Source organism: Cotesia typhae, unplaced genomic scaffold (genome assembly GCF_013202065.1).
Source record: "Cotesia typhae breed Kobodo isofemale line unplaced genomic scaffold, CoteBio_Ctyphae scaffold_152, whole genome shotgun sequence".
In the NCBI taxonomy this organism is placed as follows: domain Eukaryota; kingdom Metazoa; phylum Arthropoda; class Insecta; order Hymenoptera; family Braconidae; genus Cotesia; species Cotesia typhae.
This window is the reverse complement of record NW_027423776.1, coordinates 4,046,826-4,063,158: the sequence shown is the minus strand read 5'-3', so window position 1 is coordinate 4,063,158 and position 16,333 is coordinate 4,046,826. Positions and strand designations below refer to the sequence as shown.

The 16,333-nt window shown below is 39.6% G+C and overlaps 2 protein-coding genes across 2 annotated transcripts; both read left to right on the top strand.

Moving 5' to 3' along the window:
- The first annotated feature begins 104 nt into the window (after positions 1-104).
- On the top strand, positions 105-16,287 carry Jmjd4 (jumonji domain containing 4). Its single transcript, XM_074256987.1, has 4 exons — positions 105-541; positions 1,040-1,337; positions 14,740-14,992; positions 15,173-16,287. Exons 1-4 carry the CDS (start codon positions 298-300, stop codon positions 15,596-15,598), a joined length of 1,221 nt encoding a protein of 406 aa, XP_074113088.1. The 5' UTR covers positions 105-297; the 3' UTR covers positions 15,599-16,287.
- Positions 1,370-8,722, top strand: LOC141536464 (uncharacterized). The gene is made up of 2 exons (XM_074256990.1): positions 1,370-3,531; positions 8,144-8,722. The coding sequence occupies exons 1-2, from the start codon at positions 3,102-3,104 to the stop codon at positions 8,284-8,286; spliced, it is 573 nt and encodes a 190-aa protein (XP_074113091.1). The 5' UTR covers positions 1,370-3,101; the 3' UTR covers positions 8,287-8,722.
- Positions 16,288-16,333: the final 46 nt, after the last annotated feature.

Below are 16,333 nucleotides of genomic sequence, written 5' to 3'. Positions count from 1 at the left end.
TTTTCATTGGTTAGAATAACAGTCAATTTTGAAAATTTGCGCACTCGCGCACTCTATGCTGATATACCGACGGTAAATAAAAATAATTTTATTGGAATGTCTTTTTTTTATGTAAGAGACGTGTGAAGATCACGGAGATGGTGTTTTTATTTTGAAGGAATGGATTTATTAAGATTAATTTTTAATTTAATGTTTGATTAAATTATTTAATTAAAATTTAATGACAGTTAAGTGAAAGTTTACTTATTTAAGTTGTTTAATTTAGATTTTAATTTTTCTAAAAGTTCATTATGTTCAATGGAGTTGTTAGAAATAAATCAATCTGTAAAAAATAATAATAAATTAAACGACGATAATGACCTAAACATAAGCTGCAATACTCGAATCAACGATGCAATAACATACAATGATTTTTTTACGCAATATTTAATTAAAAATGAACCGTGTGTCTTCAAAAGTGGCATTACCAATCAATGGACATGCGTTAATAATTGGGTTTTTAATAATGCGCCTAATTTTAAACATTTAAAAAAACTTTATGGTAATTTTTAAATTTATATAATTAATTTTTATATTTATTTATTTTCTATTATTAATAATGCTAAAGTTAGCCGTCAGTTGTCAATTTTAAAAATTTTAATAACAAATCAATTACAATAAAAAAATGATTCTAAAAATTTTCACATGACATTAAAGTTAGCAGCCACTCGATAATTTTTTTAATTTAATTTAACAAATAAATCTTGTCTGAAAAATTATTTTAAAAAAATTGCATTTATAATTTTTTAAAATGTCTGAATGTAAAACTTTTTTTCTCATTTATTTTTGCCATAATTTATTTGTTAAAAAATTCTAAAAATTAATGAATAGCTGCTAAATTAATTCTCATAATTTTCACTTGTAATTTTTATTCATTTTCACATGTGGAATTTTTTAATTTAATTTTTTTTATAATACTTGCATTATTATAAAATTTTAAAATAATTTTTAATGTCTGCCAACTTCAGTGTCATTATTATTAATGATTATTTATTTTCAGGTAGTTGTCAAGTACCTGTAGCAAATTGTAAAATAAAATACTACAATGCCCAACTAAAAGATGAAATGACGATAGAAAATTTTATGGATTATTGGCAGGAGTATAGAAACAAAAATTACACCAGTGACATGCCTGTATTATATTTAAAAGATTGGCATTGTTTAAGAGACAATCCAGGTGATCTTTTTTATAAAGTACCCAAATATTTTGCATCTGATTGGCTCAACGAATACTACTTAGCCCATCCACAGTTCTCTGATGATTATATGTTTGTTTATATGGGACCAAAAGGATCATGGTATTTTTTATTATTGCATACTTATTAATAAATTTAATTAAAAAAAAAAAATTTGATTTTGGTATATCTGATCATATTCTTGTAATAATTTTACTCTTGCAGTCGTTTTTATTTTTTGATTAATAAGTATAACGCGTCCAAATTTCTTAACTTCCCGCTAAGAAAATCGAAGATATTCAAAAATCGGGACGTTATTGTTCTTACCCCATTTTTCAAAAATCGAGTTTTTATCAGATCTCGACGTTTTAAGGTGTCAGGAAGCTTCCCTGACTTCTCTAGCGAGGGTGTCTGTATGGCTGTATGTATGTATGTATGTGTGTGTGTGCGTGCGTGTGTGTGGATATATGTAAACCTCTTATAACTTTTGAATGGCTGGACCGATTTGATCTCGGTTGGTGCCATTCGAAGGGGCTTGACCAAACTTAGATTTCGAATATAAATTGGACCGATTCGGACTGATAGATTTCGAGAAATCTAAAAAAAAATGAAAAATACAATTTTTTTCAAAGTGGTTTTTTTTTAATAACTCCTAAACGGCTCCATCAATCATTTCCAAAAACTAATTAGCTCTTAACATCAAAAAACCACGTTGATCGCCGTCAGTCCGGTCATAATCGGTTGATTTGTTCGTGAGTTATCGTTGACGAATGAAAACCGAAAAAAGCGTTTTTTCAGAATAACTCCGAAATTTTTAGTTTTATGAATTTGAACTTAAAAATTCATTATGGATCTTAAAAAACTGCGACAAATGCCACCAACCGCGTAAAAATCGGTTCGTTCATTCAAAAGTTATATGATCACTCCATGTATTTGTATATCTATATTCACAAATATAAGTATACAAATACATGGAGTGATCATATACTGGTACGTGATCATATACTGAGGCTCTCTTACCTTACCAGTATACGATCACTCCATGTATTTGTATACCTATATTTGTGTATATATGTATACAAATACATGGAGTGATCATATACTGGTACATGATCATCTATTTGGGCTTACTTTACCTTACCTTACCTCACTTCATCTAACCTTACTCCACTTAATAAAAAAAAAAAAAAAAAAAAAAAAAAAAAAAAAAATTATTAAGTTTAATAAATTACGAATTATTGAGATTAAAAATGTTTAAAAATCGACAATTTATTTCATGATGTTACAATGTAATGTTAAAAATTTGGATTAAAATATTGTTAATAAAAAATTCTTAAATGTAAAAAATTTTAAGTCATTATGTGTGGGAGTACTTTTCCACTCTCAAATTTTTCCGTCAACCACCGTACTCTTTGGGCCATAAAATCCCTTCCCCGGCATCCAAGGGGCTCATGACGTCACGAGACCCCAAGAACACCGCTGGGTTAGAAAAACTAACACCCTCGAGAGTCAAGGGGGCACGAAGCAGATTTTCCTCAGCCTCTGAGATACGCGCATCAGTGGTTTATGACAACTGGTCCTTTTCCCATACTTAACGTATCATAATATTGTAATCGCGGAGTACCACCTTGATACGTAGACTTATAATAAACTTTAATTATTGTATCAGCTTACAGATAACTATATTCTACGGGATTGTCTAATTATTATAAAACTTAATTAACTTCATTCGAGTGTTGTAAAAGATATAGTTATCAATTGAATAAATTGTTAAATTAAAGAATTAGACTACTACAGAGTCAGAAGTGGGATACACTATCGTGCTCATATAAGTGAATAGTGCAGTAAATAGGGTGGTGAATAGTGATTTTCAATAGAGGAAAAATCATGAGTCGTGACCGAAGGTCAAGGCGGGACCGTGATCATGAAAGTGACCGTTACCGGAAAGATCGTCATAGATCCCGATCACCACACCGTCACTGTGAACCACCACCTCAGGGGAGAGGTTCTTCCAATTCTCGATTAGATCCACCTGTACCAAATAACCGACAGACTGACAGTGAGGCCAGCAGCAGCAGAAGCAGTGAGCTCCTGATGATTGAGAAACTCACAGAGGTCCTTTCGGGTTTCGCACAAACAGCACGTTCACCAAGACCCAGTGGTGGCTGTTTCACCAACGAGAAGGCGATCCCGGAGTTTGATCCTAAGGAAACCAACCTATCTGCTGCGGAGTGGATTGCTAAGGTCAGCGCGCACGCTAGGCTTTATGGATGGGACGAGCGGACAACTCTTTACATGGCGACATGCAGGCTTAAAGGTAATGCAAAACTTTGGTATACAGAATTGCATGATTCGCTGTTAACGTGGGGGACATTCTCTTCATTAATTGCCGAGCAGTTTCCGGGCGAGTCGAACTACAGCAAATTATTTAAAGAAGCCGCGAATTTCGAATGCGCCGCGGGTCATGATCTTGTCGCGTACTCTTTCCTTAAAATAGGTAAATTAAAGAAATTGAAGCTCGAGATACCGGAGAACAAATTAGTTTCGTGCGTAGTTGGGGGGATTCAAGATGATTCGATCCGCACTACTTTGATGACTCATAAATTCCAAACTATTGCGGAACTGAATGAGCGTCTCGCGAATTATGAAACTACGCATAAATTAAAAGATAGGAGTAAAGACGCGAAAAAGTCACACGCGCGGGACTCCAGTAAAGTCAAAACTCGGGAAGAGAAATCAAGAAACGTTTGTTACGGGTGCGGCAAATCTGGTCACCAACGCTACAACTGCCCAGAGGGAGATAATACCAAGCCAAGAAATCCGAAATCCAACAAGCAATCATCGGATGAGGACCTGTGTGGCTATGTAAAAAGCCAAACCACTCGGAGAAAGACTGCTTCACCAAGCGACGGGATGAAGCCAGGAAGAAGAAATCTGCATGACTAGATGTATGCTCAGTCGAAGTTAACAAACCGATAGTAACATGCGTCGTGAATGAACAAGGAAAGGAGTGTATGGTTGATTTGGGTAGCGATTGTTCAGTCATACGAGACCGCGAGGCTCGCTCTTTAGGACTAAAGCTAAGACCAACTCAAGAAACACTGTCCGCGTTTAATCAGTCCGTGGTAACCCCAATCGCGAGAGCAAAACTGAAGCTCAAGATCAACGACATTACCTTCAAACTAAAAGCGTACGTGGTCCCTGACGATCAGCTATCAAGGGACATCCTTATTGGCCGCGACATCCTCAGAAAACCCCGAGTCAAAGCTATCGTAGACGCCGCCGGTATACAGATCATCAGAGACACCATTGAAGTACACATGGTTGACTCCGGCAAGCGAAAGATAGGAATAACTGATGTTTGCTGCCCGGGAGTGGATGAAGATACGCAAAACAAACTCGTAAATCTTTTAAACGAATTCCGGGACTGTATCGCGCTCAACATGAGAGAAATCGGCAAAGCCAATGGGACAACTATGAAGATCCGGCTGACAACTGACGCACCTGTTCATTCAGCACCACGACGGTTATCTTACGACGAGCGTAACAAAGTTAAAGACCTAGTCAAGGAACTATTGGACGGGGAAATTATTCGGGAAAGTCATTCGCCTTATGCAAGCCCAATAGTGGTTCGCCATAAGTCCGGAGGAGATATCCGCATGTGTATCGATTTTCGAGGAGTTAATACGGTTACCATTGTTGATCCTCATCCTATTCCTCATATAGATGACCAGATCGATCGATTAAGCGGAGTCGCATATTATGTAACACTCGACTTGAAATCCGGATTTTACCAGATTCCTATGGATAAAGACTCTGTTAAAGTGACTGCATTTGTAACTCCAGATGGTCATTACGAATTTCTACGTATGCCGTTTGGATTAAAGAATGCACCCGCTGTTTTCCAAAGAGCCATAAACACTGCTCTTGGAGAACTGAGATTTACAATAGCTCTTGTGTATGTCGACGACATTCTGGTTATAGGCTCAAGCATAGCAGAGGCTTTCAAAAACCTAAGGCTTGTTTTGAAAGCACTTAGAAATTACAACTTTACGCTCAATTTAGATAAGTGTAAGTTCTTTCAAACAAAGATCGACTATTTGGGCCGGGAAGTATCCAGGGATGGAGTTCGTCCAGGCGCTCATAAAATCGAAGCCGTTAAAAACGCAGAAATCCCCAAAGACGTAAAAGGAGTACGTTCATTCCTTGGCCTTGCGGGATACTTCCGGAAATTTATTAAACACTTCGCTCAAAAAGTCTCGCCACTAACAGACTTATTGAAGAAAAACAGTCCATGGGTTTGGACTGAAAAACATACTGAAGTCATAAACGAAGTAAAGGAAATATTAACAACAAGACCCGTTCTCGCTATTTATGACCCGACCCTCGAAACCGAGGTCCACACAGACGCTAGTTCAATGGGTCTTGGAGCCATACTCATGCAGAAGCATGGGAATGAAAAGAAAGTTGTTTCCTATTATAGTCGTAAAACAACACCAATAGAACAAAAATATCATTCGTACGACTTGGAAACTCTTGGGGTCGTTGCAGCTCTCAAAACCTTTCGCGTATACCTGATAGGGATAAACTTCACTGTAGTCACTGACTGTAGTGCTGTGCGGGCCACAGCTGTAAAGAAGGACATACAACCACGTGTTGCCAGATGGTGGGTATATCTACAAGACTACAATTTCGACATTGTGTATCGACCTGGCGCTCAAGGAGCGCATGTTGATTATTTAAGTCGGTATCCCATCGAATGTTTAGCTATCGATGTCACTCCCAGTGAGTGGATCAAAGTTGCTCAAATACAAGACCCCGACATTGAGACAATCATGAAGATCCTGGAATCGGGAGATAGTCAAGCGAGTACCAAACATTATTTTGAAATCTATGACCTTAGGAATGGAGTAGTTTTCCGGAGAACCGAGAACGGCAATAGATGGTTAGTACCACGAGCTTCTCGGTTCCATGTCGTAAAAATGTGTCATGATGATCAGGGACACCTCGGAATTGATAAGACTCTTGGGAAACTGCGCGAACATTATTGGTTTAAAGGCATGAAGAGATTTGTTTCAAAATACGTTACTGCATGCTTACAATGTCTGTATTATAAGTCTACCTCTGGCCGCAAGCCTGGCATGTTACACCCCATAGAGAAGGTCGCCCTTCCTTTCCACACAATACACATCGACCATGTGGGTCCGTTTGTTAAAAGTAAACGAGGCAATACCCAGATACTAACTATAGTTGACGGGTTTACTAAATTTTGTATTCTGGAACCAGTGAAGGACGTTAAAGCTAAGTGGGTCATTCGAGCACTGACCCAACTGTTTTCACTTTTGGAGTCCCCTCGAGGATCATCAGTGACAGAGGCACGAGTTTTACGTCACAGCTGTTTGATGGCTTCTGTAAAGAATACAACATCAAGCACGTCCTCAATGCAGTGGCAACACCAAGGGCGAATGGACAGTGCGAACGCATGAATCGCACGTTGCTGAATTCATTAGCTACTTCCAGTGCTGGGGCAGCTGAAGACCAATGGGATAGATTTGTGAAGACCGTCCAGAGCGGTATCAATAGTGCTACCAATCGGACTACACAGAAAACTCCAGCTCAACTTTTACTTGGTTACAGGCCCCGCAGTATGGCAGATTCTGTTCTTTTAGGTTCAATTCAGAGCTCGTTGGATGCCCTAGACCTCAGAGAGATGAGGGAACAGGCAAAAGCAGCTACGGGAGTTGAACAAGGAAAGCAGAAAGCCAGGTTTGACGCCAAGCGGTCCAAACCACCACAGTACACTGTCGGCGACATCGTTGTGGTTGCTACCAATCCAGTCGCGACTGGACAAAGCAACAAATTAGTCGCTAAGCCTAAGGGTCCATTCAAGGTCACTGCAGTGCTGCCCAATGACCGATATGAGGTCCAAGATTTGCGGGAGATGCAGAAATCCAGGGGACAAAAGACTGTCGTAGCGGTTGACAGGATGAAAAGATGGATATCCTTCAACGCACTGGAATAAATTATGGTGAGATTATGATTTTTAATCAATGTTGGTAGTTTGCAGGTCTCAGAAACGTGCCTTTGGGTCATTTGATCGACCAAGAAGGGTGACCGGAACAACAGCGAGTACTCTGGCGTTTAGGATCCATAATAGGTCTCCAGAATGCTCGACGGTGAGCTGACTCCCATGGGACCAACGACGAGTTGGGTTGCCCGGATTCAGTAACCGTGCTGGTCTTTTCTGAGAACTCCGAGCCACTGGGGTCAATTAGACATGGCAGTGGATGCTCGATCTCACCTACCGCCAAGTCTGGAGCTTTTGAGAGCCCGGCAGCTTGTCACTGTCGGGAGATACTATGGAGGTTCCAGGCGTCAGGCACGACTATTTTCGCCAACTCTGGGACTTTTGAGAGCCCGGCAGCTTGTCACTGTCGGGAAATACTATGAAAGTCCCAGGCCAGTTAGGCGTGGACTGTTTTACCGAGTCAGTTGCCCTCTTGGTTCCTGGCCATTGGTCAAGGCAGGTTCGGAGGACGCTGGCCTAGGTTGGACCAGTTGGCCGCTAGTTAGAGTGTCATGCTGGGCTTCAGTCAATAGTCTTCAGGGACGTACACTCTAGCGCTAGGCTCAGACAACTCAGTATATGGATACCTAACTGAGGTCTCATCCTGAACAGGCATCCGTGAACCGAACCGTTTGGTAAACACGGAAGGCTTCACGGGGTAAGGCCCTGGAATGGTTGAGAATCCTAACTTATCCTATCCCTAGGCGCCACTTGGTCGCTATTGCGGGTCAATTCATGCTCTTGGGTAGAGATGATCACTCTGACTAGAGGAGTGTGGATTGAGCGGCGATAGTTACCTTCTTGTAACTTTTATTACCCTGATCGGGTCATTAATGAGGATTTGTTTGGATGAATTTTTCAGATCCAGGTAGTCAAAGCCGAGGACGGCTTGCGTGGTCAGGAGAGGCCGAATGTGGGAGTACTTTTCCACTCTCAAATTTTTCCGTCAACCACCGTACTCTTTGGGCCATAAAATCCCTTCCCCGGCATCCAAGGGGCTCATGACGTCACGAGACCCCAAGAACACCGCTGGGTTAGAAAAACTAACACCCTCGAGAGTCAAGGGGCACGAAGCAGATTTTCCTCAGCCTCTGAGATACGCGCATCAGTGGTTTATGACAACTGGTCCTTTTCCCATACTTAACGTATCATAATATTGTAATCGCGGAGTACCACCTTGATACGTAGACTTATAATAAACTTTAATTATTGTATCAGCTTACAGATAACTATATTCTACGGGATTGTCTAATTATTATAAAACTTAATTAACTTCATTCGAGTGTTGTAAAAGATATAGTTATCAATTGAATAAATTGTTAAATTAAAGAATTAGACTACTACAGAGTCAGAAGTGGGATACACTATCGTGCTCATATAAGTGAATAGTGCAGTAAATAGGGTGGTGAATAGTGATTTTCAATAGAGGAAAAATCATGAGTCGTGACCGAAGGTCAAGGCGGGACCGTGATCATGAAAGTGACCGTTACCGGAAAGATCGTCATAGATCCCGATCACCACACCGTCACTGTGAACCACCACCTCAGGGGAGAGGTTCTTCCAATTCTCGATTAGATCCACCTGTACCAAATAACCGACAGACTGACAGTGAGGCCAGCAGCAGCAGAAGCAGTGAGCTCCTGATGATTGAGAAACTCACAGAGGTCCTTTCGGGTTTCGCACAAACAGCACGTTCACCAAGACCCAGTGGTGGCTGTTTCACCAACGAGAAGGCGATCCCGGAGTTTGATCCTAAGGAAACCAACCTATCTGCTGCGGAGTGGATTGCTAAGGTCAGCGCGCACGCTAGGCTTTATGGATGGGACGAGCGGACAACTCTTTACATGGCGACATGCAGGCTTAAAGGTAATGCAAAACTTTGGTATACAGAATTGCATGATTCGCTGTTAACGTGGGGGACATTCTCTTCATTAATTGCCGAGCAGTTTCCGGGCGAGTCGAACTACAGCAAATTATTTAAAGAAGCCGCGAATTTCGAATGCGCCGCGGGTCATGATCTTGTCGCGTACTCTTTCCTTAAAATAGGTAAATTAAAGAAATTGAAGCTCGAGATACCGGAGAACAAATTAGTTTCGTGCGTAGTTGGGGGGATTCAAGATGATTCGATCCGCACTACTTTGATGACTCATAAATTCCAAACTATTGCGGAACTGAATGAGCGTCTCGCGAATTATGAAACTACGCATAAATTAAAAGATAGGAGTAAAGACGCGAAAAAGTCACACGCGCGGGACTCCAGTAAAGTCAAAACTCGGGAAGAGAAATCAAGAAACGTTTGTTACGGGTGCGGCAAATCTGGTCACCAACGCTACAACTGCCCAGAGGAGATAATACCAAGCCAAGAAATCCGAAATCCAACAAGCAATCATCGGATGAGGACCTGTGTGGCTATTGTAAAAGCCAAACCACTCGGAGAAAGACTGCTTCACCAAGCGACGGGATGAAGCCAGGAAGAAGAAATCTGCATGACTAGATGTATGCTCAGTCGAAGTTAACAAACCGATAGTAACATGCGTCGTGAATGAACAAGGAAAGGAGTGTATGGTTGATTTGGGTAGCGATTGTTCAGTCATACGAGACCGCGAGGCTCGCTCTTTAGGACTAAAGCTAAGACCAACTCAAGAAACACTGTCCGCGTTTAATCAGTCCGTGGTAACCCCAATCGCGAGAGCAAAACTGAAGCTCAAGATCAACGACATTACCTTCAAACTAAAAGCGTACGTGGTCCCTGACGATCAGCTATCAAGGGACATCCTTATTGGCCGCGACATCCTCAGAAAACCCCGAGTCAAAGCTATCGTAGACGCCGCCGGTATACAGATCATCAGAGACACCATTGAAGTACACATGGTTGACTCCGGCAAGCGAAAGATAGGAATAACTGATGTTTGCTGCCCGGGAGTGGATGAAGATACGCAAAACAAACTCGTAAATCTTTTAAACGAATTCCGGGACTGTATCGCGCTCAACATGAGAGAAATCGGCAAAGCCAATGGGACAACTATGAAGATCCGGCTGACAACTGACGCACCTGTTCATTCAGCACCACGACGGTTATCTTACGACGAGCGTAACAAAGTTAAAGACCTAGTCAAGGAACTATTGGACGGGGAAATTATTCGGGAAAGTCATTCGCCTTATGCAAGCCCAATAGTGGTTCGCCATAAGTCCGGAGGAGATATCCGCATGTGTATCGATTTTCGAGGAGTTAATACGGTTACCATTGTTGATCCTCATCCTATTCCTCATATAGATGACCAGATCGATCGATTAAGCGGAGTCGCATATTATGTAACACTCGACTTGAAATCCGGATTTTACCAGATTCCTATGGATAAAGACTCTGTTAAAGTGACTGCATTTGTAACTCCAGATGGTCATTACGAATTTCTACGTATGCCGTTTGGATTAAAGAATGCACCCGCTGTTTTCCAAAGAGCCATAAACACTGCTCTTGGAGAACTGAGATTTACAATAGCTCTTGTGTATGTCGACGACATTCTGGTTATAGGCTCAAGCATAGCAGAGGCTTTCAAAAACCTAAGGCTTGTTTTGAAAGCACTTAGAAATTACAACTTTACGCTCAATTTAGATAAGTGTAAGTTCTTTCAAACAAAGATCGACTATTTGGGCCGGGAAGTATCCAGGGATGGAGTTCGTCCAGGCGCTCATAAAATCGAAGCCGTTAAAAACGCAGAAATCCCCAAAGACGTAAAAGGAGTACGTTCATTCCTTGGCCTTGCGGGATACTTCCGGAAATTTATTAAACACTTCGCTCAAAAAGTCTCGCCACTAACAGACTTATTGAAGAAAAACAGTCCATGGGTTTGGACTGAAAAACATACTGAAGTCATAAACGAAGTAAAGGAAATATTAACAACAAGACCCGTTCTCGCTATTTATGACCCGACCCTCGAAACCGAGGTCCACACAGACGCTAGTTCAATGGGTCTTGGAGCCATACTCATGCAGAAGCATGGGAATGAAAAGAAAGTTGTTTCCTATTATAGTCGTAAAACAACACCAATAGAACAAAAATATCATTCGTACGACTTGGAAACTCTTGGGGTCGTTGCAGCTCTCAAAACCTTTCGCGTATACCTGATAGGGATAAACTTCACTGTAGTCACTGACTGTAGTGCTGTGCGGGCCACAGCTGTAAAGAAGGACATACAACCACGTGTTGCCAGATGGTGGGTATATCTACAAGACTACAATTTCGACATTGTGTATCGACCTGGCGCTCAAGGAGCGCATGTTGATTATTTAAGTCGGTATCCCATCGAATGTTTAGCTATCGATGTCACTCCCAGTGAGTGGATCAAAGTTGCTCAAATACAAGACCCCGACATTGAGACAATCATGAAGATCCTGGAATCGGGAGATAGTCAAGCGAGTACCAAACATTATTTTGAAATCTATGACCTTAGGAATGGAGTAGTTTTCCGGAGAACCGAGAACGGCAATAGATGGTTAGTACCACGAGCTTCTCGGTTCCATGTCGTAAAAATGTGTCATGATGATCAGGGACACCTCGGAATTGATAAGACTCTTGGGAAACTGCGCGAACATTATTGGTTTAAAGGCATGAAGAGATTTGTTTCAAAATACGTTACTGCATGCTTACAATGTCTGTATTATAAGTCTACCTCTGGCCGCAAGCCTGGCATGTTACACCCCATAGAGAAGGTCGCCCTTCCTTTCCACACAATACACATCGACCATGTGGGTCCGTTTGTTAAAAGTAAACGAGGCAATACCCAGATACTAACTATAGTTGACGGGTTTACTAAATTTTGTATTCTGGAACCAGTGAAGGACGTTAAAGCTAAGTGGGTCATTCGAGCACTGACCCAACTGTTTTCACTTTTTGGAGTCCCCTCGAGGATCATCAGTGACAGAGGCACGAGTTTTACGTCACAGCTGTTTGATGGCTTCTGTAAAGAATACAACATCAAGCACGTCCTCAATGCAGTGGCAACACCAAGGGCGAATGGACAGTGCGAACGCATGAATCGCACGTTGCTGAATTCATTAGCTACTTCCAGTGCTGGGGCAGCTGAAGACCAATGGGATAGATTTGTGAAGACCGTCCAGAGCGGTATCAATAGTGCTACCAATCGGACTACACAGAAAACTCCAGCTCAACTTTTACTTGGTTACAGGCCCCGCAGTATGGCAGATTCTGTTCTTTTAGGTTCAATTCAGAGCTCGTTGGATGCCCTAGACCTCAGAGAGATGAGGGAACAGGCAAAAGCAGCTACGGGAGTTGAACAAGGAAAGCAGAAAGCCAGGTTTGACGCCAAGCGGTCCAAACCACCACAGTACACTGTCGGCGACATCGTTGTGGTTGCTACCAATCCAGTCGCGACTGGACAAAGCAACAAATTAGTCGCTAAGCCTAAGGGTCCATTCAAGGTCACTGCAGTGCTGCCCAATGACCGATATGAGGTCCAAGATTTGCGGGAGATGCAGAAATCCAGGGGACAAAAGACTGTCGTAGCGGTTGACAGGATGAAAAGATGGATATCCTTCAACGCACTGGAATAAATTATGGTGAGATTATGATTTTTAATCAATGTTGGTAGTTTGCAGGTCTCAGAAACGTGCCTTTGGGTCATTTGATCGACCAAGAAGGGTGACCGGAACAACAGCGAGTACTCTGGCGTTTAGGATCCATAATAGGTCTCCAGAATGCTCGACGGTGAGCTGACTCCCATGGGACCAACGACGAGTTGGGTTGCCCGGATTCAGTAACCGTGCTGGTCTTTTCTGAGAACTCCGAGCCACTGGGGTCAATTAGACATGGCAGTGGATGCTCGATCTCACCTACCGCCAAGTCTGGAGCTTTTGAGAGCCCGGCAGCTTGTCACTGTCGGGAGATACTATGGAGGTTCCAGGCGTCAGGCACGACTATTTTCGCCAACTCTGGGACTTTTGAGAGCCCGGCAGCTTGTCACTGTCGGGAAATACTATGAAAGTCCCAGGCCAGTTAGGCGTGGACTGTTTTACCGAGTCAGTTGCCCTCTTGGTTCCTGGCCATTGGTCAAGGCAGGTTCGGAGGACGCTGGCCTAGGTTGGACCAGTTGGCCGCTAGTTAGAGTGTCATGCTGGGCTTCAGTCAATAGTCTTCAGGGACGTACACTCTAGCGCTAGGCTCAGACAACTCAGTATATGGATACCTAACTGAGGTCTCATCCTGAACAGGCATCCGTGAACCGAACCGTTTGGTAAACACGGAAGGCTTCACGGGGTAAGGCCCTGGAATGGTTGAGAATCCTAACTTATCCTATCCCTAGGCGCCACTTGGTCGCTATTGCGGGTCAATTCATGCTCTTGGGTAGAGATGATCACTCTGACTAGAGGAGTGTGGATTGAGCGGCGATAGTTACCTTCTTGTAACTTTTATTACCCTGATCGGGTCATTAATGAGGATTTGTTTGGATGAATTTTTCAGATCCAGGTAGTCAAAGCCGAGGACGGCTTGCGTGGTCAGGAGAGGCCGAATGTGGGAGTACTTTTCCACTCTCAAATTTTTCCGTCAACCACCGTACTCTTTGGGCCATAAAATCCCTTCCCCGGCATCCAAGGGGCTCATGACGTCACGAGACCCCAAGAACACCGCTGGGTTAGAAAAACTAACACCCTCGAGAGTCAAGGGGGCACGAAGCAGATTTTCCTCAGCCTCTGAGATACGCGCATCAGTGGTTTATGACAACTGGTCCTTTTCCCATACTTAACGTATCATAATATTGTAATCGCGGAGTACCACCTTGATACGTAGACTTATAATAAACTTTAATTATTGTATCAGCTTACAGATAACTATATTCTACGGGATTGTCTAATTATTATAAAACTTAATTAACTTCATTCGAGTGTTGTAAAAGATATAGTTATCAATTGAATAAATTGTTAAATTAAAGAATTAGACTACTACATATGTATAATTAATAAATATATAAATTGTTATTAATATATATATATATATATATATATATATATATATATATATATATATATATATATATATATATATAATTAGAATTCGCTATTTATGAAATCTACTTCCATTTCGGCTGCCGAATGGCCTTTATTATTATTATTATTATTATTATTATTATTATTATTATTATTATTATTATTATTATTATTATTATTATTATCATTTCTATTACTGTTGAACTACTTTTATTATTGCTATGTATTTTCATATAATACTGAAGTTAGCGATCAGCTGTCAATTTAAAAAATTTTTTTAACAAATTAATTACAATACATGTGAAACTTTTTAATTAAATTTTTTGTTTGATAATTTAATTGCTATAAAATTCCAAAAAAATTTTTAATATCTGTTAACTTCAGTGTTATGTATTCATTTATAGTTCAGGGTCTAAAATTTTAATCAATAAATAAATAAATAAATATTTCTTACAGGACACCTTTACATGTTGATGTATTCACGTCATTTAGTTGGTCAGCGAACATCGTAGGGAAAAAACGGTGGTTATTATTTCCACCTGGTGAAGAGAATAATCTTCGAGACTTACATGGTCACTTATTGTATGACATTGATTCGCCTGAGCAAATTAATTCTTGGTCTGATTCTAATAAAGGTTTAGAAATAATTCAAGGTCCTGGTGAAATTGTTTTTGTACCCTCTGGGTGGCATCATCAAGTTTGGAATTTGGTAATTAATAGAAACATTGAAATATTTTGAATCCGATTAAAATTATACTAATTGTTGAAGAATTTAAGTACATTAGCACTCAATTAATTTCATTAGATTTTTTTTATTGATAAATTAAATCAAATTAATATTAATAAGTTGTCATTCATCGGCTAATCTCAGTTGAATTAAACATTGTAGGAGGATACAATATCAATCAACCACAATTGGATTAACGGATGTAATATATTAAATGTATGGAAGGAACTAAAAAAAGCACTACTAGCTGTGATGAAAGAAATAGCCGATTGTTATAACATGGACAATTGGAAATCTCAGTGTCAAACTATTCTAAAAGCATCCCATGGAATAGATTATTTACAATTTTACGATTTTTTATCGTTTATTATTAAAAAACGAATCGATTCCATCAACAACAACAAAGCCTGCACAAATTTCGACACATGGGAATTCGGTATTAATCATATATTATTCGATCTTAAACGAGCCAAATTTGTATTAAGTTATTTGATAGTAGATTCGAAAGATAATGATATCTATGATATTGTTTTTCGTGATAACAGGCCTGAAAATTTAATCGAATGTATCGACGCAATTTTAATATAAATATATATTTTAATATAAATAATACTAAGCTAGATTAATGAATAAATAAAACAATTGGCCTTAACAGTATCATAAAATCAAGCCTAAAACTAATTTGATGAGAAACAACGTAATTACGATTAATTACACTTATTAATATTGCCAACTCATTTTTTTATTATTTCTACTTACAACATTTTTTTATTATACAATTTATGTCGTATTAAAATTTTTAATCTCTAATATAATATAATATATATTTATTTATTTATTTACTGTATTATAGAACTTAATTTATTGGTTTTAATAGTATGAGCACTTATAAAGAAATATAAGTTTACTTGATATAATCAGTACGACTCTACATAGTTATATTGTAAATTAATGTGCGTTTTTTTGTGTATGTATACAATATAAAAATTTCGTATGATTGATTGATTATTAATAATAAGAGAAATTTTATTATTTTCAACTAAATTATGTATGTGATATATTTTAGTGCTCAGTTGTATGTTTAAATTCATTATTTATAATATTTACATGCACACGCCTTTAATAATTCATTGTACAACGTCAATTGATTCATGTATTGATTATTAAATGTAACGAAAATCAAATAATTTTATAGAAGCGTAAATCAACGAAAAAATATTTTATTAGACAATGCTTAAAAAGTTAGCAATAAATGATTAATTAAAATTTAAACAAAATTTATTATATTTTAAAACAATTGTTATATATATATATATATATATA

Coding starts and splice junctions, on each gene's coding strand:
- Jmjd4 (XM_074256987.1), top strand. CDS start 298: ATGGAGTTGTTAGAAATAAATCAATCTGTAAAAAATAATAATAAATTA. Junction 1,338..14,739: donor ATGGGACCAAAAGGATCATG/GTATTTTTTATT, acceptor TATTTCTTACAG/GACACCTTTACATGTTGATG. Junction 14,993..15,172: donor ATCATCAAGTTTGGAATTTG/GTAATTAATAGA, acceptor TAAACATTGTAG/GAGGATACAATATCAATCAA.
- LOC141536464 (XM_074256990.1), top strand. CDS start 3,102: ATGAGTCGTGACCGAAGGTCAAGGCGGGACCGTGATCATGAAAGTGAC. Junction 3,532..8,143: donor GGCGACATGCAGGCTTAAAG/GTAATGCAAAAC, acceptor TGAATTTTTCAG/ATCCAGGTAGTCAAAGCCGA.